This window comes from Mycetomoellerius zeteki, unplaced genomic scaffold (genome assembly GCF_001594055.1).
Source record: "Mycetomoellerius zeteki isolate Tzet28-1 unplaced genomic scaffold, Tzet1.0 scaffold95, whole genome shotgun sequence".
Lineage (NCBI taxonomy): Eukaryota > Metazoa > Arthropoda > Insecta > Hymenoptera > Formicidae > Mycetomoellerius > Mycetomoellerius zeteki.
In genome coordinates, this window is record NW_017257990.1 from 1,024,621 (window position 1) to 1,049,743 (window position 25,123).

At 35.6% G+C, this 25,123-nt stretch overlaps 2 protein-coding genes across 5 annotated transcripts in view; one reads left to right on the forward strand and one right to left on the reverse strand.

The window, feature by feature from the left end:
• Nucleotides 1–18,109, forward strand: part of Asator (tau-tubulin kinase asator) — a 23,527-nt gene extending 5,418 nt beyond the window's left edge. Inside the window, exons 2-16 of one of the 4 annotated variants that reach the window (XM_018460567.1) lie at nt 11,934–12,096; nt 12,249–12,381; nt 12,591–12,738; nt 12,846–13,060; nt 13,172–13,441; nt 13,610–13,696; nt 13,773–14,042; nt 14,197–14,383; nt 14,456–14,790; nt 14,868–15,164; nt 15,272–15,538; nt 15,610–15,877; nt 15,988–16,365; nt 17,073–17,493; nt 17,658–18,109. In XM_018460567.1, the coding sequence (XP_018316069.1) occupies nt 12,325–12,381; nt 12,591–12,738; nt 12,846–13,060; nt 13,172–13,441; nt 13,610–13,696; nt 13,773–14,042; nt 14,197–14,383; nt 14,456–14,790; nt 14,868–15,164; nt 15,272–15,538; nt 15,610–15,877; nt 15,988–16,365; nt 17,073–17,493; nt 17,658–17,712 (3,255 nt within the window). In that variant the 5' untranslated portion in view covers nt 11,934–12,096; nt 12,249–12,324 and the 3' untranslated portion in view covers nt 17,713–18,109. Of the gene's footprint in view, nt 1–8,637; nt 8,968–11,190; nt 11,537–11,933; nt 12,097–12,248; nt 12,382–12,590; nt 12,739–12,845; nt 13,061–13,171; nt 13,442–13,609; nt 13,697–13,772; nt 14,043–14,196; nt 14,384–14,455; nt 14,791–14,867; nt 15,165–15,271; nt 15,539–15,609; nt 15,878–15,987; nt 16,366–17,072; nt 17,494–17,657 lie in introns of those variants that run through there. The other 3 variants (XM_018460566.1, XM_018460569.1, XM_018460568.1) reach the window with 3 other exon arrangements.
• A 4,680-nt stretch (nt 18,110–22,789) lies between these two features.
• Arl8 (ADP-ribosylation factor-like protein 8) lies at nt 22,790–24,839 on the reverse strand. The gene is made up of 3 exons (XM_018460600.1): nt 24,528–24,839; nt 23,609–23,925; nt 22,790–23,531 (listed from the first exon to the last, which is right to left on the reverse strand). The coding sequence occupies exons 1-3, from the start codon at nt 24,648–24,650 to the stop codon at nt 23,411–23,413; spliced, it is 561 nt and encodes a 186-aa protein (XP_018316102.1). The 5' UTR covers nt 24,651–24,839; the 3' UTR covers nt 22,790–23,410.
• Between the last annotated feature and the right edge of the window lie 284 nt (nt 24,840–25,123).

Below are 25,123 nucleotides of genomic sequence, written 5' to 3' on the forward strand. Positions count from 1 at the left end.
CGAACGATACGTGCGTAAAATATTTTCCTCAAACAACTCAAAATTAAAATGCTAGAAGAAATATTAAATGAGACATTAAATACAATTATTGTAGTCTGTGTTTATAAGATAAATAAATTTCGAGAGAGACGTTTCCAAATTGTCTCCAGATAAAACCGCCGAATGGCATATATATTTCAACAAATAAGCCTACATAAAAAATTACACGAAGAGGAAATTTCATGATTATACACAAGAAGAGAAATGTAAAGTATATTAAAAAAAATATGTTTCGTGCGAAACTTAAGTACAATAATGTAATGTTACTGTATTATTTCGCCCCCCACGTATAATGAATGTCACTGCAAAATTGCGTCGCGCTGTGTTTGTGTTAATGAATGGCACTTTTGGACACATTTTATTCATTAATTATAGAAAAGACACAAACACTGTTGCTTGGAGAGTATTACGTTATTACCCCCATACATTACAAATTATTCGTTTTGTGAATTATAATTTTTATTTACTTCTTTGTTCGCTTGTTATATAATTTTTTTTATTTGTAGCTTCATTATATCAATCTTCTCATAGCGATCTGTCCAAACTAACCACATACATTTCAACATCCAACTACATTAACACAATCTGGTGCGAAAAATGTCCCGAGAATTTTATTTTTTCACACACGACGGAGAAGAAGGATAGATACAGAGAAAGAGAGGGACAGAGAAAGGTTTCCGATTTTAAAAGATAATAATAAATATACACGCAAGTCTCACGATCGTACGAAGCGTAGATATTCGTTTGCTTCTCACAAGAAGAAAAGCAAAGGACAGTGAAGTCGATGATGACATGCAAAACCCGCCGCGAAGCGATTGAGGGCTAACGCGTTGCTGAATGTATAACTCATATAGAAAAAAAAAATATATATATATAAAAGCAGTAAGAGCTGCACTTCCCTAAGCGATATAAAGAATAAGTAGTTTTATCATAAAGTTATTCTCAACACAGACATATCTCGAGATTGTCCCTATTGGCTTCTTAGTAGAAAGCGATATAAGGTGTATAAATGCGCGTTTAGCATCGTTTTTAAACGAAGATTTGTTACATAAGGCTGCATCGTGATATATGTTTACGAAGAAAAGAGGAAAGACTAGACAAAGTTACGGAGGAAATAGCGAGCGTTGAGCGCCCGAATATTCTCAGAGATCAATATCTTGGAATCGATTGATTTTTTGAGAATGTAATGCGGAAAAGAAATTATCCTCGATAATCCAATAATCTTCAAAGTTTACACGATTAGGATTAGATTAATAGGTGAGAGCGAAAGTGCATAAACGTTCGCACAAATCAAAATTGTGACTTTTTTTTTAGTGCACATTGGATCTCCCGATAGGCGCTCTCGCTTCAGATATTACCTACGTATTATATCGCGCATGTGGCGACTCGTTCCTATATATAAATGTCCGAGGGCTATATCTTTATAATCGATTAACGGTACGTAAAAAAAAAACAACTAACGATCTACTCTTTCCGTTGCATTTTGGAGTAGCAAAATTCCGCGAGACGCAAAACGCGGTGGTGTTTTTCGGCTAAAGGCTCAGCTAACGGCAGACGCATCGTCATTCCGCATTATTAAGCAGAATGCAATATTGTAAAAGAGATTTAGCTGGACACGTGTCGAAAATATTATTCCGATGAAAAATGCGTGGGTGAAATTTTATAAAAAGTCGTTAATCCTTAACTATTTTCAATTTTTATAGTCGCTCGTATTATTAGTGATGTATAGACGTTTATTAACTTTTTGAGGGACTAACAAGAGAGAGAATTAGAATATTATTTACATATATGCAAACACCAAATTATATAGATAAAATGTAAATATTTTCCTTTTTCTCCATCGCTTTCCAAAAATACAATAATTCTTTTTGATTGCCGTAAGAATAAATCATTCAATATGGGATATAAAGAGAGAACAAACATTAATTAATATCAGTAGTTAAAGATTCGAATAAATTATCCACGAGATTGTCGTTTGATGATCATAGGACAATTATATCGAGAAGAACAGAGACGGATGTCATTACTCGAATATAAATGAGATTAATCCGATGAAAAAGCCTTTGTTATCTTTCGTGCGCATAACTCGCAAAAAGAATGACGGTATTCTCTGAAATCGCTTAATGACGTAAATTAATTTTCTCTGTTTAATAATTTTACGCTAAGAAATCGGACTGTGCATGAAATTGATTACGAGAATGAAAATAATAGAGAAAGAGAAAGAGAGAGCATGTGAGCGTGCGTTTGCATGTATGAGAAAAAAAAAGGAAAGAATGAAAGTTCTTGTTACATATTAGAAGATGAATGTGAATTTAGTACTATCAATACAAACACACACATACACACGTACCACTACATATAACTAAAATTATCATAAGCTTGCAATTATCTATTTACTAATTGCGGTTAAATATAAAACTACTCATACAGTGCGTAAGTATATTATAATAACAAAATAGGAGGAGAAAGAGAGAGAGAGAGAGAGAGAGAGAGAGAGAGAGAGAAATAGTGGGTGGACGGACGTGGTTACAGAGAAAAAGAGAAAGAGGATGTAAAACAAATTACCGGCCATATTAAATTAGGATTTTATATTGTGCGAGTCTGTGAATGTAAGTGGAGGAGAATTAAAATAACTTCGATATGCAAATCTATATTAGCAATTCAAGCAAATTACACAGTACAGTTTCGCGTGTGAGGATAATATAAATTGATAAATTTCAGACAAATCTCGAGAAAAAAAATCTCTGTTTTCTGTCTCGTAAAAGGCAACCTGATGGAAATCCGCGTGATATTTTCGTAGATCGAGCCAGAGCAACAGAGCGATACTTTGCGAATATAGATAGGAGTGCGTTGTATCGATCCTCGACAAAATCTCGCCGATAGCTGTGCCGCTGACGTAACATCGTTAAATCTCTTGTACGAAGGAAAGAACAGAAGATTACTCGCTATCTCTCACGTGTCTCCGACTTATTTTTCGATTCGCTTTTGCGCGCTGCGAGACGCCGCGATCTAGCGTGCGAGCGATCACGTGATCGGTTCTCGTGTACGCGAGATGATTGTTATCCGCCCGAAGAATTTGCTTAATAGCGGTGACGTAGCACGAACACGAATATCGATTGCGTGTCACTGTACAGCCAAATGCGATTTTGAGACTTGCAATTTATTCAGTCGAACGACAAAGTCGTTCAAAGGATACCTTCTTCGCGAGATGATTTATATAATGAATTCAGTCACTCGCACTGCATTGGATTATTATACATTAAAGGCTGCTTTATATAAAATAACTAATACAGTAGCGTTATAATCAACCGTGACAATTAAATAATATATTTAATTGTAGCATATTTTTTTATTTTTTAGCTCTTAAACGTCTTTTCGATATAACACACCTTTAATTTCTTTTTCCATTGCTTATAACTTTTTCATTAATAAAGGTACGTATTGAGGTACTGCTGAATATCCGTACTATTACATTCTTTAATGTCTAGCGTTTTGATTGAAAAAAATTGTTTACAATACGTTAATTTTTATGAAAGTTATAAGCAATCGAATTGGATTAGATAGCGGCGTTCAGTAGTGCGACGTTTGAGGGTTAAATAATGTGTGACGATATCATTATTGAGCATTTAAAATATTTACATGCTTTTACATTTAACTTTGCTAATTTCATTGTACAGCAGCTTTTAGTACGCACTAATCTAGTATAATGCAAGTGACCGCTATAAGTTTCGGATCCATCTCTTCACGTCGTGTTCGCGCCGATCTTTTTGCTGGATGACCAAATATTAAAAATATTAATCGTTAAGAGAACCGAATCGGCAATGATAACGAGCGAACGTACCCGATAGCTTGGAGCTCGCGCGCAGATCGTAAGAAAATTGTCTCGCCGCAAGAGAGGCGCGCAGGTCTGCAGGCATTATACAAATTCCCGACGTATCGTACTCGTAAGGCATTATAAGCTAGGTTGAATATAGAAAATTTTTATACAATTTATAAGATAATGCAATTTGCGCAATGCGATCGATTAATTTATTATTCACGCACGTTTCCTTGTTGGCGTTTTTGTTAATTAAATGTGAACTATATTTTTGTCATTCGGGGCGTGAATCCCGCGGCTATCCCGCTAACAATGAGTTTCGCGAGTTCCGTCGCGATCGAAACGTGTCGGGCGACAGTGGTACGCTCCTCTGAGTTCTAAACATTATTTTCCCTCAAATTAAATTTGTATTTAATTATGTTGTAAATAATTCGCGGAACAGAAAATCATGGAAAGATTCTCGCTCTCTTTGTTCAGTCTTACGTATTTAATACATATAGCATAAGTATAATGTCGATGCAATCTCTCTAAACTCTTTGGAGTGAAATTTCACTCTTAGAAATCTGACGAATGAACCACTCTTTTTCAACACCGGCTCAATTGTCACTCTTTAGAATTAGATTCCATTCCAAAAATTTTAGAGAGAATATAGGACTCAGAGGGAAATAAGAAAATGACGACGGAATTGCGCGGGTCGCCGCGACGTGCCTCGTGTCGTCCTCGTATTTCTCGAGGACGCGTCTTATCTATTATGTAAGATAGCTCTTGTCCAATTGAAAAATTCCGCGTGGTTTATTATTATCATGTGTGTGCTTCTCCCTATATCGCGCATTCATATAATAATATTTATCGTGCGTCTTTCGCGATCTCTCGGCGCGAGCGTCGCGCCTATCGTGTGTGTGTATATCTATCTCTTTGACTGTCACTTTAATTTTTCGTAGCCGTGACAAACGACGAGGTCCAATTAGTTTTAGCCAAGGTTTAGTAAAAGCGCGGAAAAAAATAAAAACTCGCGAATATTCGTGATATCGAAGTTAAAATCTGAACAACAAGAATGTCTAATGCCTGTATTCATAGTCAGACCTTGTACTTGATATTTCCTTAAATTTGAAAATTAAATCTTTAGATGCTCTCAGCCAATGAAATAATTCGTAGAACATCTGAAGATAAATTTAAGGAAGCCTCAAATATAAGACCTGATTATTAATACGGGCCTAAGGGACATCCTCTTTCAGACATTCGAGTTGTCCAGAAAGTCACGTTGCGATGCAAGCCGCGACTAGAAACATCCCTCAAGACAGCCGCTTCTTTTTACGGTATACATCGCGTTACGCTTCTCAGTTGCAAACGATGCACCATCAATCGCTGCATCGCACTAATTGCCGGATCTCGTAAATCAGCACGTATACCTCTTGTCCTCTTATCATCGCTCGTAGACCACGTAGACCATAATTAGTATGCGGGACTCGAGAGATCGTCCCGGGTTCCATTGATGATCGACGAAGACGGAGTGGTTTTCTCGCAGAATTCTCGCGTGAACGCCTTTCTCGAATCAAAAATTTTAAGATAACGAACGAGTGTCAAATTGATCGTGCATCACTAGAGCGGCAATAACTTTCACAATCGAGTAGAATAGAGGTTGAAAAATCGAAATCTCTTGATGTAAAATTGACATTGGCATGCAGGAAGGAGCCGTATCGAAAATATAATTCTCCAACAGCTTAAAAAAGCGTTGCAGTTTCATTTGAGGAAAAAAAAACTTTCACCACGAAAATAATTAACAGGAAATAATTATAATAATAATTCCTGCATATATATACCGACGATTAGGTTTTTTTCAGTAGTCGTTTTGTATATTTAGCAATATTTTATAAAATCCAAAAATTGACGGCTAGTTCCTTTCTTCATAATTACGTTGGCAATATAAAAGGGAATGCTTTCTTTCTCCTTCGATATCGGACCGATTTTTCTTTTCATCATGCAACAGCAAATACACCGCGGAACGTAAATAATTTTCCAAATCTCCCACGCATTACGAGCTTCTATCTACAAGTAGTCGCGCGTACGTAGTATGTGCTGAATATTTAGTGACGTCCAGACAAACTGACAATAACGGCTGTGAGTGAGCGGTATTCTTTTCAGCAAAAATCTATTGTAGCGTAAACCGCGTTCCGCTCGATTTGCCCGTGTAAATCGGACGATCACCATGTCCGATCGATATCACTATATCTCACACAAACACACACACACACACACACACACACACACACACACACACAACACAGTTTTAAACATACACAGGCACGTATACGTATACGTACACACATACATAAACACATAGCGTATGCACGTATCGATTGATTTTTATATTATAATATTAGAATTACAATATACTCCTCTTCGGCTTGTACGGTCCAACTCTCTAAATTTCTTGGAGTGAAATCTCACTTCAAAAGAGTTAAAATACTGCCACTATTGAAAAGAAGTGAAAACATTTGCATTCTTGAATAAAAGTGGCAGATTTTTACTTTTTTTTTGGAGTGAGATTTCACATTTCTGGAGTGAAAACTAAAGAAAAAAAAAAGAAGTGAGATTTCTTTCCTTTGAAGTGAATCTCTCTCCAAAAAGGAGTGAAAATTTGTCATTCTTATTTAAAAAAGAGTGCAAATATTTTCACTGTTTTTCAATAGTACCAGCTGCAATCAAAAATTGGCTGCTGCAGCCAATTAAAAATGCTATGCCATATTTTACCATCTAATTTGCTGCAGCAGCCAATCTTTTTTTTCAGTGTAGCACTATTTTTACTCTTTTGAAATGAGATTTCACAAAAGAAATTTAGAGAGAATTATACCGATCCGCTTCGAAATGCGAGATACGTATCGCATTTCTCTTTGTACGTAATTTCCGAGAACTCGACACTTACAGCCTGGAGCCGCATTCTAGCAATCTGTTATAGTAAACCACGTTTCGGGAAAATTTCGAGGGCTCACTTATATTACATCGCGAGTACATCTTACTCGAACGTCGTACCAGATTCATGCAATTAGCCTGAGAAAGGAAAAAACGTTGAAATTCGATGTCACTCGCAGTCAACTATTTTTTTACGAATGATAAAAAATTGCCCTTGCGATTATATGCCGATATTGATGATATAATAAGCGATACTAATTCATTATGTATGGACGATTAGATAATTCCCTTCACACGCGAATTACAATGGTAACATGTGTACGGATTGTGACGTTTGAAATGTCACAAACCGGCGAAAGAAATGAATTACATACACACAAATATACACACACACTTTTCAACAATCGTCGATCATTCGAGATAAAATTTTTGTTCTTGCGGGTACATGATAGTTTCGTAAACATAATACAAAATTAAAAGCGCGGCAAGCTAGCACATATTTATTTGCGTAATTCTTTTGTTTGTAAAAAAAAAGAAGAGAGAGGATAGCGCGCGTGACGCAGCACGAGATTTTGCGAATCTGTACGCGCGCCAAGCGATTAATTTTTCGTCACGATTCATCGCGTCGAGTATGCATGTGTATGTTCTATTGTTTTAATTGAGTCTTATTTGTTGAATATCGATTTAAGCGATGTGTTTTTACCTGCCCATCGCTAGTTGTTCCGATACGCACGTCGTTTTAGTGCGGAGCGATTGGAGAGAACAATGTACAATTTAGGGCGGTATGATTATTACTGGTAGTCACATGTCACACGCGATGACTATGAATTATTATGTATTATTATTATATTATTATATTATTATTATTATTATTATTATGAAAATATATCACGTTAGTTTTTGGACAAACGAATAAAAACACTAGGGGTGGGGGAAATAAAAAATTGTAACATATTTGTTGATGGCCAATATCAAATATGTATAAAAGTAATAATAATATAACATTAATAATAAACAGATATTATTAAATCCTCTCGTTTTGTTAATGGAATCACAAAAACCTAGTTTTTTTTCTAAAATCTAAATATTATTAATTCCGATTTGGATGATGCAGCAATAAAAATGTAAAAAATTTGTTTCTCCATCGTTTAACAAACAGCGATTTTACCGACAGTCATTCTACGAAGTTTCGACTAGGTAAGGTGAGTACACAGATAGAGTACTAAATGTGATTCATAAGACATGAAATCTTATTTTTAGAGGCTCGTCTATCATTCTATCTTAAACGAGGAAAAACCATTTTAACACACAGAGAATTTTTTTAAAAACATTTTTTTAAAAGAAGATTCGCTGCAATATATGAAATAAGTTGTATTAAGAACGCATTACATAGGATATAGTGTGTAAAAAATTAATTTTAATTTTAAGAGATTGTCGAAATATACATATATGTATATGTTATACTTTCAACATATTTTTTGGAAATAGTTAAAATCTATTCCAAAAGGAAGACGTGAAGAAATATCTTGACAAAAGATTCACTAAATCAATAATAAATATAGTTTGTTAGTGCAGATATTAAAGATTAATGAGAAGAGAGAGAATCGACAAAGCTCGATCGGAGCGAATTAAGAGACGGTGGAAAAGGTGAACGAGAAGGCGAGTTCGCTATATTCGATCTGTATCTTGCTGTGTATTAATTGTCACAAAGAAATTCGTCGTGTGGCAGGAATCTCGCTCTTTTGTGGAGATTCGCTCGCTTTTTGAGAGGGGGTTGACGGCGAGACAAGGAAAAGCAGCTAGAGTGAAGCAGGGGCCGAAGGGGACGATTTCGCGGTCGCGCCACCGGCGACCGCGTCGCGGCTCAGCTTCGATGCCAAAGAGCGAAGCGCTGTTATGACTCGAGTCCGATTCGGTCGTCGTCGTTGTCGTCGTCGTCGTCGTCGTCGTCGCCGTCGAAAGTCGAGGTGAATCTACCTTGCAACCACGCCGCCCCGCGCCGCGCCGGTTCGACATTAAAACTGCTCGCAACACGTGCGAGAATCTCGATTCGGTCCCGCGTGGTTTTTATCTTAATTCTTTCCGCGTCCGGTAAGATTCGACGCAAAGTATATCGCTCCGACGTATACCGATCCGATCCACGTTATCGCGTTTACTGCTCACGTTACTTCGATCCCGTTTCTTTTCAAGATCATGAAATGGTACGTATAGTATAAAATGCACTTGCCGATTAATTAACGCGGCGTCGAATGTCGCGCCAAGTGACTGTCCGCGATGCTATCGATTGAATCTAACTTCACTGTGTAATTTTGCTTTTTTGCAAATGCTTTTAGAGACGCTAACTGAAGCGTATGATCGTGCGTAACCGTTTGGTGCAATGAAGAGTTACGATGTCTGTGGCAAGCGTATACCAATTTCTGTTCAATATACATTTCAAACAAATAAATTACGAATCTTTGCCAGAGCGTTAAACTTAACCGTTTTGGAATACTTCCCGAATATATGATGTATAATCATAACTAAGAGATGTCTGGATTTAACACTTCTTTTATAAATAGAGGGAATAACAATTTCTCGCTTTCAGCGCAGATCGAAAATCGCATGTGACTATTCCTGAAACTCAGAAGCTGTTTATGAAAATGGAAAAGACACGCGATTTTTTTTTCTTTCATCTCTCTTCGCTTAATCATTTTCTCCCGAAAATAAGAAATGTAAATAATTAGAGCTCGTGCTTTATTCATATTTTTATTTTCGTAGTTCTACTTTAGAACAACTTCAAAAGCGTTCACGCTAATTCTTCAATCTAGAATTATTTATTTGAAAATTGAAACAGTTCGGTGAATCCAACTTCATACAAAGCGCAGATAATAAAGAAATAATAAATTAGGTGACGGCAATAACTTTGAATTATATAACGACATAATTACTGTCTATTTTAGTATCGGGAGGTTGTATATGTCTTATTAAAGTCTCTTTAAATAATCTCGTTGCTCCATATATTCTTTAAATTCTGTTGCCATTATTATCCGATAACAAATCGTACATCTATGCATAATAATTTACGTGTGGACTTACGGATTATCGCGATATTCGTACGTAACGTAATTCAAGTAAATAGGTAATGGTAACGAATATCGCTTGTTTATTTAGATAGAGGGAAAATCAAAGTATTCCGCATTCCAGGCTATTCTTGTTTGCGCGCAGATGTTTGCAACGTCGGCTCATAATTGGTCCGTGCGGAATAAGAAAACGGAGTGAGAGAAAAATGGAAACAAGTTGGAAAAGTTGGCGCGGAGGAAGATGCTGCTCGGTGGACGAGTGTATTATATGCCGAGTGGGGCCGTTTAAAAATAGATGTTTAAACTTAAATTATGCCCTCTAGTAAAGGGAGCCGCGAGAGCGAGCGGTCAAAATTTTATAAGCGCTTTACGCCTTAAATATAACCGAAGGATGTCGCCAACGGCGAAATGTTTTTTCACTCGATCCGTATAATTGTGACGAGAGATCGCAAAATTAATATTTGCGAATTAAAAGTATATAATTGTATAAAAGAAATGGCGAGAGTATTTTCCTTAATTATTCTCTCTGCTGTAATTAATAGTTATAGATCTTACCTTTTGTTGAATTACACGATAACGGGCAATCGAATCTTTAATTAGAATTTAATTACTCATATATATATATATATATATATATATATATAGATGCATACATATAGGCGGAGTATCATACCGTCTGCTTGCGCTCTAATGTCCAGCTGTCACAAAAAATTGCCGTCTTCTTAAAATAATTTAACAGTTGACGCGGAAGAATGTGCCGTGTGCGACTCTATACTTGCGACTTGCGGCCAATTCTTACGAATTAATAAGCGCTTCTAAAGCTTGCAGCCTAATACGACTCGATTATAAATAATACCGAGCGTTCGTAAAAGAATAATGTAATTATCCTCGACGCGATTAATGATTCATTGAGGAGTTGGCTGCATTACGAACTCGATGGAACTCGAGTCTTGATTTGTAATATCTACCCACGCAAATTGCAATTATTGCAAACTGCAGGAATGGGCAATGAGTCTCTCTGGCGATCTTCTTTTCCACAATTAGCGTCGCAATGTAGCGCCATGAAAGGAAAGGTTATCGCGCCGATGCGTTTACTCGACCATGCAGAACTTTGACGCGGTAAGGGAGATCTACGCGCAAGATCTACGAGAGATGATAAAGCCGCCGAATAATAAAGGGGCGGAGAAGGACGTTGAGGAGCGGCGTTAGGCGTCGCTGGCGCGAGTCGGCGCGAGTCGGCGCGAGTAGCGGGCGCGAGTGGGCGCGGGCGTGAAAGTGAAAAGGACGGGGAAACGAGAGCTGGCGAGAGCGAGAGGCACGATGAGGCACGGTGAGGCACGGCACTCACGAGCGCTCACGAGTGTGCATCGATCGTGGCGCAGCGCGCGCTATCTCCCGGCGGTTTCCCGCACTACGACTCTCGTGTGATGCGAAATTGAAAGATGGCCGTCCCGCTGGCATTTGACGGCAACTTTTACAGCAGCCGCACTACGAGCGAATTGGAGCGAGTGATCGGCTACGCGGCAATCCAAGAGCGTTGCGCGGACGGCATTCCGGCCGGCGGGAGGATGGCGGCGAGAGGATTGTGAAGGAAGTTGTGCGCGCGCGTTGTGCGACGGCCGTCCATCGAGAGAATACGTCACGCACAACGAGTAACGTCGACGTCGCACCGCGCCGCGCCGTCAGCGCGGTGTCTCTAGCAGACGACATTGTTAGTAAAAATAAAGTACTATTGTATATATATTTGGATCGGGAGTGTGAAAACAGGCAAAAAGCGCGTTCGTCAGCGTTCGTTTCGACGGCGAACGTCCCGCCGCGCCGTGACGCGACAATTAATTGGTCGTAGGCGGCGAAGAAGCTCGCTTTTTATGTCGCGCCTCACGTCGATCCACGTCGATCCACGTCGATCGCCAACGATGGTCGCCCGCGCCCGTCGACTCGTCGGCACCGCCAGTCGACAACGAAATTGCGAAAAAGAATCGTACGTGCCCGACAGCCTCAATTGATTTCCGTGACATCCGTTAGTCGGCGAGTCGAATCACGCTGGCAGAGTAACGATCGCTAAGCCGTACGAGAGCAATAAGAAAGAGAGAAAGAGAGAGGGAGAGAGAAAGAGCCAAAGTTGCGACTTGCGAGCGATCGAAGGATCACTTGATATGGAGGTTCGCTTCAGGACCGAATAACAAGAAACCGAGCCAGCAACACTTTTCTCTCGCACGCAATCATGGCTGCCTAGCACAGGGCGCGTATCGACCAATTTTCTCAGTTCAGGTTAAAATCGTATTCGTATTCTCGAGATGCGTTTTGCATTGACAGCTTACATCGTCGGCACGGTGACCAGCGGTGACCAGCGGTGACAGCGCTGTCACGCTGCGTTACGTCTTCATATATTTTTTACATAATCTGTTACTTGCGTTTTCCAGGCCTGCGAATCATACCGAGGATTTGGTGTTAAGGAATGTAGGCGACGAAAGCACGGATCAAAATAATAATATAACTATGACGAGCGAAGATCTGCTGCAGCCCGGCCATGTGGTCAAAGAGCGTTGGAAAGTTGTAAGCTTCTTTTTATTATTCTCATGTGTGTGTTCCAAGAAATTCACTACTTTTAACAAGACGAGTCCTTTAAAGAGATACTCTCACGTCAAAGGAGAAAATATATTTTTACATCGACATAATTTACCGTTTGAAGCAATTCGAACTAAATATAATATTAATAACAAAAAAAAAACATGTATCTTTAACCTATACTTTAACTTGTACAGGTGAGAAAAATAGGTGGAGGTGGGTTTGGTGAAATTTACGAAGGTCTTGATTTAATGACGAAGGAACAAGTTGCCCTTAAAGTCGAATCTGCACGGCAGCCGAAACAAGTCTTAAAGATGGAGGTAGCTGTACTAAAAAAATTACAGGGTCAGTACAAAGTCTTTTCCATTAAAGAGATATTTGTATTCATAAAATTGAGTCAAGCGTTTCCTTATATTTCTGGATTATTATATTAAAAAAATTTACTGCTTTAGGTAAAGACCATGTTTGCCGTTTTATTGGCTGTGGACGTAACGATCGATTTAATTATGTTGTAATGCAATTGCAAGGAAAGAATTTGGCTGAGTTGCGCAGGGCGCAACCGCGAGGAGCTTTTTCACTTTCTACTACATTACGTCTTGGTCTTCAAATTTTGAAAGCTATAGAAAGTATTCATCAAGTGGGATTTTTGCATAGAGATATTAAACCTGTAAGTATATATGAGTTTACACATCGTTACATACAAAATTATTTATGCTTTTACTGAATCATACATATTAAAATTGTACTATCTTAAAAATATTAATATTCTATTTTACAGTCGAATTTTTCAATTGGTCGCCATCCTTACAACTCCAGACTAGTATATATGTTAGATTTTGGTCTAGCTCGACAATTTACTACCAGTACGGGAGAAGTGCGGCCGCCTCGTGCTGCCGCGGGATTTAGAGGAACCGTCCGATATGCGTCAGTCAATGCACACAAAAATAAAGAGATGGGCCGACACGATGATTTATGGTCACTGTTTTATATGCTAGTCGAATTCGTTAATGGACAATTGCCTTGGCGAAAAATAAAAGATAAAGAACAAGTAAGTCTGAGAAATTTTAACATAAGATACAGGAGTAGTTTTATCTATATATTATCTACATGTACGCACATACACGTATATATATATATATATATGTGTGTACGCACATACACGTATGTGTATATTAAATTAGAGAAGCGTTATTAAAGTTCATAATATCTTGTACAGGTGGGTCTCATGAAAGAGAAATACGATCATCGATTACTTTTAAAACATCTCCCATCTGATCTACGAGTTTTTTTAGAACACATTCAGGTAATCTCCGATATGATCTGAACTTATACGATAAATTTTTATTTTTGTAATAATAACACTCGAAATACTTTCATAGAGTTTGGAGTATGCAGATAAACCAGATTATGGTATGTTAGCTGGTCTCTTTGAACGATGTATGAAACGTAGAGGTGTAAAACCAAATGATCCCTACGATTGGGAAAGGCCATTAATAGCTAATGAAAGTTTATCAACTACTAGATCATTACCTACAGTAGCTGTACCACCCCCTCTTACTACAGCTACTACCCTCAATCAGCCTCCAACTACGAATGTAGACACAAATAATCAAGAGAACGTGGAACCGGACAACAGAAAAGAGTTAGATGTAAGAAATAAAGAGAAAAATATAAGTATTTTTATCTTATTTATCTTAAACCTTGTTAAGACAACATTTATATACTTGTTATATTTTTAAATAATTTTTAATTTTTTTATTATCTTAAGATCCATTTCTTATTATGTATATTTATTTGTCATAGGCACAATTGGATTACGAAAGTATATTTAGAAGAAACAGGCAACGTGGAATAGAAGGTTCTCCAGTGCCATTTGCAGCAGCTATCAGTAATCACGGTAGGGATAAAAATTGCAATGCCACAATACCAACGACGGATAATACACATCAACAAGTCGCACAACAGACTATGCCACCTTTGCCAACCCAAGGTTTGTATAGCTTATCTATATCGTAATGTTTGTTTTATCCTTATTACACACTAATTATCGCACATCATGTAGGATCTCCCAAAAAACGACGTGCAGTTTCGATGGCAGTAGAATCTCAAGTTCCTACACCAGTAGAAAAGCAGGTAGATAACGAAGGAGACGCGTTGATGGCTTCCGCACGTTCGGCATCCGAGGTTCCTCGCCTTAAAACAGTAACAAATGCAACAGCACCACTTAGAAAATCAGCAAGCGGTGCTACATTGCCCGCTACTCTCGCCCGTTTGCGCATCGCTACACCCGAAGGAACGTCCGGTGAATTACCAAGTCCTCGTATACAGACGGAAGTTGATGCTTCCTATTGCTCTTACGATGTAACTAATACTAAATACATTGGAAATCAAAGTCCGGTGAGTACACAATTTATACTTAATGTAACAGAGATTACAATAAATACTATGCAAATTTCATATTTCGATATTTTTAGGTAACTGAACAAAGAGAACCTCTTAGAAGAGAACCCAGAAGAAGAGCAGACAGCCGACAACAAGTAAGAAGCGGACGGTCGGCGGTACGTGATTGTTCTATTACGCAATTTGCACAAATAGACGACGACAATGTATCCGCCCTACAGCAAGTGACCAAAGGTGGCGGAGGATTGACTCTGGCCTCACAATGGAAGTCACAATTTGACGATTCTGAAGAGACTGATAACGAGTGGAAAGGGGAAAATTTGCAAAGCCCTGAGCACAAAGGGACAAATGCCCCATCTATACCGCCACAAGTAAAAATTCTTGCTTATTACAATAAAAAGATTAGATTAGCAGGAACACGGATGTGTTTGTACGAAAATACTCAAATAATGCTCGAAATTTAAACAAGTACATGCAGTCCACAGGTATCGTCGAGGGCTCACAGCAATTGGATACAAAATCTAATGCAGCTCAATCAAATGCCTCAAATGTGTGTCAACAGCAGTCTTTAATACCCACAGCACTATCTAAAATAAGCGAAGATTCTCCGAGACCGGCGGTACCGCATAGATGTTTAAATATCGCGGGTATTGAAAAGTATCCAGAACTACAAGGTGCACTTCCGCGAGCTTGGAGCGTTCCGGTTTTAGCTCCACATGTTCGAGCTTATCTTGAAGCTCCATTGGTTCGTACCATGTTCTGTGGATGGTTCACTACTGATTTCTTTTGCACTTATTTAAATTTCGATGGTAATAGGTTCAGCAAGCAGCATTTGATGATTTGCTATATGAGGTTGATGTTATGAGGAATATTGCCACTCGATATGATGAGCCGAAACGGACCGTACCAGTCAGAAGATCTAGTCTACCAGCAGTAGTTTTTTCTCCTTTTGATGCAATAGTTAACACTCCTAGAGGAGAAGAAGAGGAAGAAGCAGTAGCGGGTAGATTGGAAATCAGAGTGGTAGATGCAACTGGTGGTGCTACAATTGTGCAAACTAGTGCTGACAGGGAACCATTACAAAGTATGTGCGATTCGATTATTTTTTTTTAACAAATCTGTTATTATTAGTGTATTAGTCTGTCACAATCTATTTTGCACTTATGCGAATATTTGCATTACCTGAATTTGTAGAGAAATTAACGAACGGCACGGCAGGTAGCCCAGCTAGTCCTAATCCAGGACCGGAAGAACCATCGATATATTATGACGCTACTGAGAATCGACCAACTGCGAACGCGAGTTTGCAAAAGGAATCGATCAATGTCACTACTGCCTCGACTACTGTACAAAACGCAGTACCACTTCGTGATAATAAGGACAATAAAGAGAAGGAAACATCTAGTAGGACGTACATCGCTCATAGTAAAATACCGGTTCCTGTTAAAAGTCCAAGGTGTTCGCTATCCGAATCGACGCCCGAAACTAACACTCCGAATACCAAGGCGGGAACTGGAAATGATATAGAAAAACTACCCGTACCCGCGACCGCAACTAAGGAAAAAGAAAATAGTTAGTAAAACTAATATAATATAGAAAATTCTTTATAATAATGTCGATATATAATATTTATATCTATATTTCGTTATTTATAACATGCAAGATTATGATAAAAATTGACAAGATATATATTGTTCTCAAAAATTTTGTAAAGAAAGCAACGTATCACTGAAGATACTGAAAAAGCTACGCTTTGAACGCTTTAATTTATTATTATATATGGTGTTTTATTTTAATAATTTTGAAGATTATTTATTTACATTGTATCATTGTTATTATTAGAGAAAACTTCTTATGGAATGTAATATGACTCTAATATAATACAAAAATTTATTGTTATATTTTGAAACAATTGTGTGGAGAAGACAATTACAGTAGGAAATTACTTTTCAAATGTTACTCCTTACTTAAAAAAATTTATTTTATGTCGATCACACACATCGTGTGAAGAAGTCTTCTACAAACTATTTCGTGTTGTCAAAACAAGAAATATTAAAATTTCGTAACTATATATATAAAATATTATGTAATAGTAAAATGTACATGAGTTTTCAATATCCTATAAAAGAATTTAACCCTTGCATAAGAATATTTTTGACAAATAAAATAGCATTAGTCTTGAAGACTATGACTTGTATTTAAAAAATAAGAAAATGTATATACGTGAAATTAATTTCGGCATACTAGTTCCTCTCCGTACTAACGTTCGCAAATTTTAGCTGTCAGAGGTAAACCATTGACAGCACATATGGAAGCGCCAGCACATTACCGTCGCATAGCATTATCTGACGCTAGACCAATCATGTCACCTTTAACTTCAGCCAGCTCTGCCGAAGACGAAAATTTAACTGGATGTACGCCTGCTTTGCGCCGCCGAAGACAAAGTGAAAAATATGTGACAGACGCTAGTCAGCTGAATCTGCAGTTCCAAAGACCACAACACAGAACGAGACCGCAATCTGAAGTATTGAGACTTTCTCCCAGGGGAGTACCTTCGCATCTTTTACGGGAGCCTGGTAAAAAATCCGAAGAGAGCAGTGAAAGTGATTCTAACAGCAGTGGACCGCCAAAATCTTCTTCTCGTCAACCACCACCACCGCCTACATCGTTGCCACCTCACATAGCAGAAAACAATGCTAGGTGAATATATTTGCATATATGTATCTGACTTGTATAAATAATTTATAAATTGGAAATTTAGATATATTACTCCCTTATCTCGATATCCCACTACGTAAAATTGATTGTAACTAATGATATAATTTCCCTTCTGTGATTATGGATATAATTTTCTGTAATTATAGATGCCGCCGTTATTGGCCCATACCAGATGCAACGGTTGCTAGCAGAGAATCGTGAGATTTGATGTTCAAAATGACAAATAGCCTGTTTATGTTAGGATTGAGAAGGCTTTTACTGCTCAACCATCTAAGAATGTGATATCATTTGGGGCACCCGCAATACGAAATTTTTCTGATAAATACATCGTCGAATATATGAAAATTTTAGCAAAAATGCATATCTATATATCTACGAAGATACAGAACATACCTATTCATTTAGCGTGCGAAAATGTAATTGTCTGTGAATGCGTATTCAAATAGTGCCGCTTTAATTAACTGCTGAATTTTTTGAGTGAATTCCTCAAAAGAAGTCTTTCTAATTATTTTTGGGGCATATGCTCAACAAGTTTCAGTAAGTGAAATAAAAGTACATACATGAGAGTGCGTGCTTTCAGTGTGCAAGCAGTACAATAATCTGGTGATTCGAGATAGTCGCTTTTTTTAAGACTAATATCTTTTCTTTATTTATATAACACTTGTTACATTTATGTTACAGTATGAATATGTCCAGAGTATCTTTAAATTTAGTATTTTTACATACAATATTATATATTTCTTTTCTTTTTTTTATATTTGTTGGATTTGCATACTTGATTTATGCATAGAATGTGTTTTATATATGTTACCAGAAAAAACTCTATGTTATTATTAAATCTAATAGAATTTTCCTTGCACAGAGGTATAAAATGCACTTATTTGCATAATTCATCCATATTATATAAAATATCCTGTAGAGACAGCTTTTATAAGATTTGTAATTTTATTGATAGTAGCTGCGAAGTAATATAAATACATTTTTTTTTGTTATAATAATTATTATTATAACTACTGTTGTACACTGAAACATATTTTATTTGTTAAAATAATACAAATATTTTATATCTTAAAGGAAATGAGTGCTCGATAATTTATTAATTAAAATTATACTCATTTAATTTATGATACTTTAAATTGTCAGTAATTTAGAATTGCTACGTTGCAATGAGCATAAATCACGTAATAATGACATAATGAGTTTTGTGAATAATATAAGAAACTATGGATAATAGATATTATTTAGCATCGCAAGAGTTTAATGAAGTGGCTCTAGAGTAATTATAAAATTTGGGTCACACACAGATATACTAGTCTCCTTGATAGCCCATTATTAAGGCCAACAAAATGCAATCTTTTTTTCTGCATATATACAAGATATTGCAAAATCATCAAAAGTTCTTTTAATAGCAGTTCAGCTTTGGCCAATTAAAAATCGATTTTACTTTAGCAAAAGAATATAACAAAGAGGATAATCATTTTTATTGCAACTTCGTATCATATCTTTTTGATATGATGTACTAAGTCTCAAATTAAAATTTTATAAAAATTATTTTCTAATCTAATTTCTTGAAATTAGTCGAAGAATGTTTTATTATTCATTTGGTTTCTTGAAAATTGGTTTTTGTAGTTTTTTTCTGTTCAATCGCTCATCAATTGATTAAAGAACATGTTTCATCATTAAAAGAACTCTTAATGCTTTTGAGACATCCTGTAAATATATATATGTATATGATCTCAGCTTCCTTGTATTATCTTTCATCTACAGATCTTTAGACTAATTTGAAATTAAAAAGGAGTTTTAATTCTTGAACTGTAAATAATTACAAATTCAGGGATTTTCTCAAATCAGCTTCAGGGATGTAAATATATACATATATACATATATATAATAAGTATATAGTAAAATGATAAATTTAAATTCAAAACTGAAGATATTTAGGATTATTGTATTAAATTATATTAATTATATTAATTTTGTTATCTTAGAAGTTATTCTATATGTATATATAAAGTTATAAAGTGCACATTTTTATTTTTATTATTAAAAATATTTAAAATTGAATGTTAAAAAGTAAAATTTTTGTTAAAAAAGATGCATCCCAAATTTTTCAGGGAATCTATAGATGAAAGGATATGCAGAGAATTTGGGAAACTGCTTATATGAATATATGCGTGTAGATGCGAATCGAAGGAATGTGTATGCATGTGAGAAACATTTATAATAGAAACATTCAAATAATATTTGTACCAAACGATGTACTAAATACAGGTTCCTTTATTCGAGCATCGTAGCACATAATATAAACATATATTACACATATGACATGTGTATATATATGTACATCTACTTCAAGATGAGATATAGAATGCCACTGTATATGAAGAGAAAGATGTCGGATAAGACATAATTGTGACAGATATTTAAACATTTCTCATGCACATAATATGACAAAAAATTAATTTAAGCACGGATGCTTTGCGAGTTTTCTTATATAACGGATCTTGAATGAAGTCTAGTGATGCATAAAACTAGTCATAATAGAATAATCCATAATGTGCTATTGTTAAATCCAGTTTTAAATATAGTCTTGTCACCTTGTATAAAATAGGAAGATTATTCTGTGCAATGATTATGATTAGATCAAGTATAAAAATCCGGTAATTCCGGTAATTGGCGAAAAGTAGGCATAACGTAATTTCTTATGAGATGTGTGACGTCGATTTTTTTTTAATTTTTTAAATACAAAAATGTTAATCTTTCTCGAAATTTTTGTCGGGGAAGGATCAAGAGTTCAGAATTCACGAAACTATATGACCATCTTTCGTCAATTCTGTATGTGGACACTTAGTATAATAATTTATAAATAAACAACTTTTTAATTGTTTTGTTCGGCGGAACATAACGCGCAACAAAAGAGATTGTATTAATAGGAAATTTATCATCGACTTATTAGTGCTTATTAATTATGTGGCAATATATCTTCGTGTAAGATGTATACGAAGTGCGGATACACGACGTAGATTGAATAGACATATAAAAGGATCAAAATCAGTGAATTTTGGATATTATTAATAATAGCGTTATTATATAAGAAATTTGAAAAAATGTATCTTTTCATGCAAGTATGACATAGACTTGTAACTGTAAAGTATTATTCGGATACATGCATAATTAAATTTATAAAGTTCCACCGTCTTTTTTTCAGTAAAAGAAAATGGGGAGAAAAAGCATATAGTATCTCCTTTTTGAATTTATGTAAATAAACGGCATGTATGCATATATATGTAGATATAGCTTATGACGAATGCATAAATACATATATGCATATAGATGCAAATATTATATGTATTTTATGGATATTCAAATGTAACATATAATGATTAAACAGAAAGTTTCAATAGATGTTCAACAAATTTGAAAGATTAATTCATTAAAGCCTATAGTTTCTTGTAATTTCTGTATATGAAACTTTGCTATCTTTATTCATTAGATATCCAAAGCAATATACTTTAGCATGGAAACTTCGTATGAAATTTTATCTATTTTCAAAGTACTTAAAAACCAAATAAAACTAATAACTAAAATTGTAACTGGACTTTAATGAGTTAATTTTAAATCGAATCATAACCAATATAAAGACAGATTGTAATAACCGCAGAACATCATCATTACTGGGAAGTATTTAAAAGGTAGATGCTGTAAAACCGGCTTTTTCTTTGCAAAATACGAGAGGCTCTTAATTATTATAATTCTCAATATTAATTATAGTAATTTATCATATTTTACTGAAGTTTACTCGAAATTACTGAAAAATAAAGTTGATCGATATTGTTTGGTTACTTAAATATATATAATAAAATTCTTCAGATTTTGATCAATTTTTTTTTAAGATATTCCTTCTTAAAAATCTTCAGTATAGAAACATTGATTTTAAATCTCGCATTAAAAAAATCTATCAATAAAATATTTTCCAGTGGTGCAAGATATTCTGTTTATAGAAATTTTCACAGACAAAGTTATAATAGAACGGTATTCTTAATTGAATTTTAAAGAAACAAAAGTGTTATCTTTAAATTCTATAAAGAATATTATTATATTATACTTCTACATTTATTTTATTTTTTTTCTTAATATTATCTGTATTATCTTTACAATATTTCGTATAAAAATATCCAGTTCTGTATTCTACTATACTTGACTTTTGGACCTTAACCGTAAATGTAACTGTATGTATGTGAGCATATTTTCTGTCCCTGAAAGATGGAAACGTATCATTCCATCCATGATTCTGTATTATAACATATGCATTATAAAATAGGAGACACGATAATCGTTTTTATCTTTATCATGTACATGTATCCGCAAATCGTTGATGAGACCGTTGATGAGGATTTTTTCTGCTGTAATATGTAACTGATTTTTTTGCCGACAATTTAATATTATTGTGACCACTTTATTAAAAGAGTGAGTCATATACAGTTAATAAATATAACAAAAATTGGCTGTAACGAACACTGCTAGAAAATGAAATATCATATTGTCATATAAGCGTAGTTCAATTTCGCTGAAACTTTATTTCAACAATTTGAACTTAGGAAAGCTCTTCCTCCCTCCCTATACAGTATATTATTTAAAAATGTCATTGTAACGATCTGTTTGAAAACTACATACTTTGAATACAAATAAATATCGGAACATTTCAACGTACACGGTATACAAAGCAGTTCAGCTCTGACAATTTCATAATTATGTCACAAAATACAGCCAATCGAGTTATTTAGAAACATGTTATTAGAAGCCATTTAAATTACAGAAAATTGGATTAAAGGAAATTTAAGCGTATTATAAACTTTATATGTATACATAGAAATGAATGAAAAGAAATCAATTTATAGGAACAACGCGAAAAAAGTACGAGTGTTTAAACTTCCTCGTATCACTGCAGAGTAAATAAAATCTATCTATTCTACTGCAATTCATTTTTTTTATATTTATATAATAGAATTTATACTTCTCGTAATACTTTCTGAGCAGTTTGTTTTTCGAATTATTTTAGGTTGTTTCCGTGTCTTAGGTTGTTTTTAGGTTGTTACTGTCAGTAACTGCTTTCTTTCTATTGTCTTTGCAGAATATTTGATAAATATATGCCTCGTCACAGTTCTTTATACATAACGTACAAGAGTAGCATCCGATTCAGGATTATCACATTCTTGAAGTAAGAAGAAACAAAAAGATGATGTTTGCAATACGTCGTTTTTATTTGTTATTAAAGTTTTTCGAGGGTGTGTATATATATATATACACACATATATAGTATATGTATATATATACCATAGTATATTAATTAATAGTGATATCTTTGCGCGTGTGTATTTCGTAATAGCTACAATTTTCTCTAATTTATACATGAAACGTTTGGTATCTCTCAAGGGTACAAGACAAAATCAGATTATCGACATCTAGACTATAATATCACAATAATTAACTGCGATTATGTTGGTATAATTTCAGCTTTACACAATAGCGGTAATTATAGAAAATACAGAAATACTAATTACATTTAATTGTTATATTAAGTATTGGAATATATTCTTGAACTTACCTAAAACGAAAATATAAAAAATTGTTCCTTATTATTAAGGTGCTCGCGGGAAATGAGTGCCTTATGGTATAATTCACACGAGCAGATTCTTGGCATACAAGCATGATTTTTAGATTTTACCACGGCATATTCGCACCAACCAATTTAGATCAGCTAAAGCTCGAGTAATTTTCTACAATAATGACTTCAGTTTTGAACAAAATTTGCTCAATGCGATCGTTTCACAATTGATCCCAATACTGTTATCAGTATCAAAGTCTCGCCGATACTAACAAATGGGATATTTGAAGAGTATTAACGAACTCCACCTTTTGAATGCGCTATGAGCCATTGTAACGTGATATCGATATTGTCTTTTTCTTTACACGAAATACTATAGCAACAGATCTCACGGTCCTGAATCGCAGATAGATTCCTAAAATAAAAAACAAATACATATATACATCCATACATTTGCAAAATGTTACATGCATTACTGAGCGTCAAACTTACATTCTTTCTATGAGCCCATTCTCGTCCAATGCATGAGGTAGATCCCTTTTATTACCCAGAACCAACACTGGTATTCCAGACAATTGTGGTTTATCCAACAAGTTGTGTAATTCATTACGGCTTGCCTCAATCTTCTCTGAATCAGCTGCATCAACCATGTAAACTATGGCGTTTACTCCTCTACAATATCTCTCCCACATAGATCTAAACCTTGGTTGACCACCAATGTCCCATACTTTTATAGTGACATTGCCTTTGGTTATTTTACGCATGTTAAAGCCTACAGTTGGTATCATATCTTCGCTAAACTGACCCGACTGAATACAGAAAAGAGAAAGATTATCTTTGTTAGTCCATATTTAAAAACAATAACATGTACAATTATCATTAATAATTCTGTGTGTGATAATACAAAGATTATAATTTTATTCTCATTATAATTTTAGTTTAATATAATTCCAATTATAACGAAAATAGTATACTATAGATGAGCGTATTCAAATTTGGCATAAACAAATTTAATTTTCAATTCGTTTATAAGTGCAGAAACAATAAGTTTTATTATACATTCGCAAAAACAATCAGATTTCCGTGAAAAAAGAGTGAGGAAAAAAAACGGAAAGAAAAAGCGAGAGAGAAAAGACGAAAAATAAGCGGAAGCAGCAACACAGTTCGATGACTATCACATTCAGTTGCAACAATCGTATGCCAAATCATTTGACGTAAGGGCGTATACGGTGACAGTATACGTTAACACAACGGCGGAGTTATTTCGAAGGGGTTATTGAATCTAACCAATACATTGCGACACACGCAGACTGGTTTCGTGAGCCTCGCGTCTCGTCGATATCGACTTGTACGTTTGCGAGGTCGACTCACGCACATTCTCCTAAACAGAGGAGATTCATGACTCACGTACCGCTATGACATTCACGAAGGTAGTCTTTCCACTGTACTGCAAGCCAACGAGGGTGAGTTCCATCTCTTCCTTCCAGAAGAGGGACTTGAACCAGTCCAAGATCCGATTGATAAGGGCCAGCATGTTGAATCCCGTGCGGCGAAATCCAGCTCCGTCGAGAGGTTAAAGTGGAAACTCCTTCAAAATATACGACTGCTCGTTGCTCGCTACCTCGTATCCGCCGTCAAGAGAGTCAGGAATGTCAGGATACGTCACTCCCGCTCCCAGATGGACAGACGAATTTCACGCGTGCGCAATGGCGCGAGCATTAGCAGACAGCTGTTCGTAGAGATTTTAGGCCGGAATCAGACTACGCATTGAAGATTGAGATCGAAAATTCAAGATTGAAATTTGACCAGTGAGGACAAAGGAATTTTAGCTCCTATTGTTTTGATTGGTCAAATTTCAATCTTTCAATCTTCAATCACAATGCATAGTCTGATTCCGGTCTAAGTGACAATAGCTACGTTTACATCGTACGCTTAGTCCGCGACCTATACGATAGGTGTCTTTGTTTAATCTACAGGATAAACAAGGACGTCTATTGTATAGGCAGC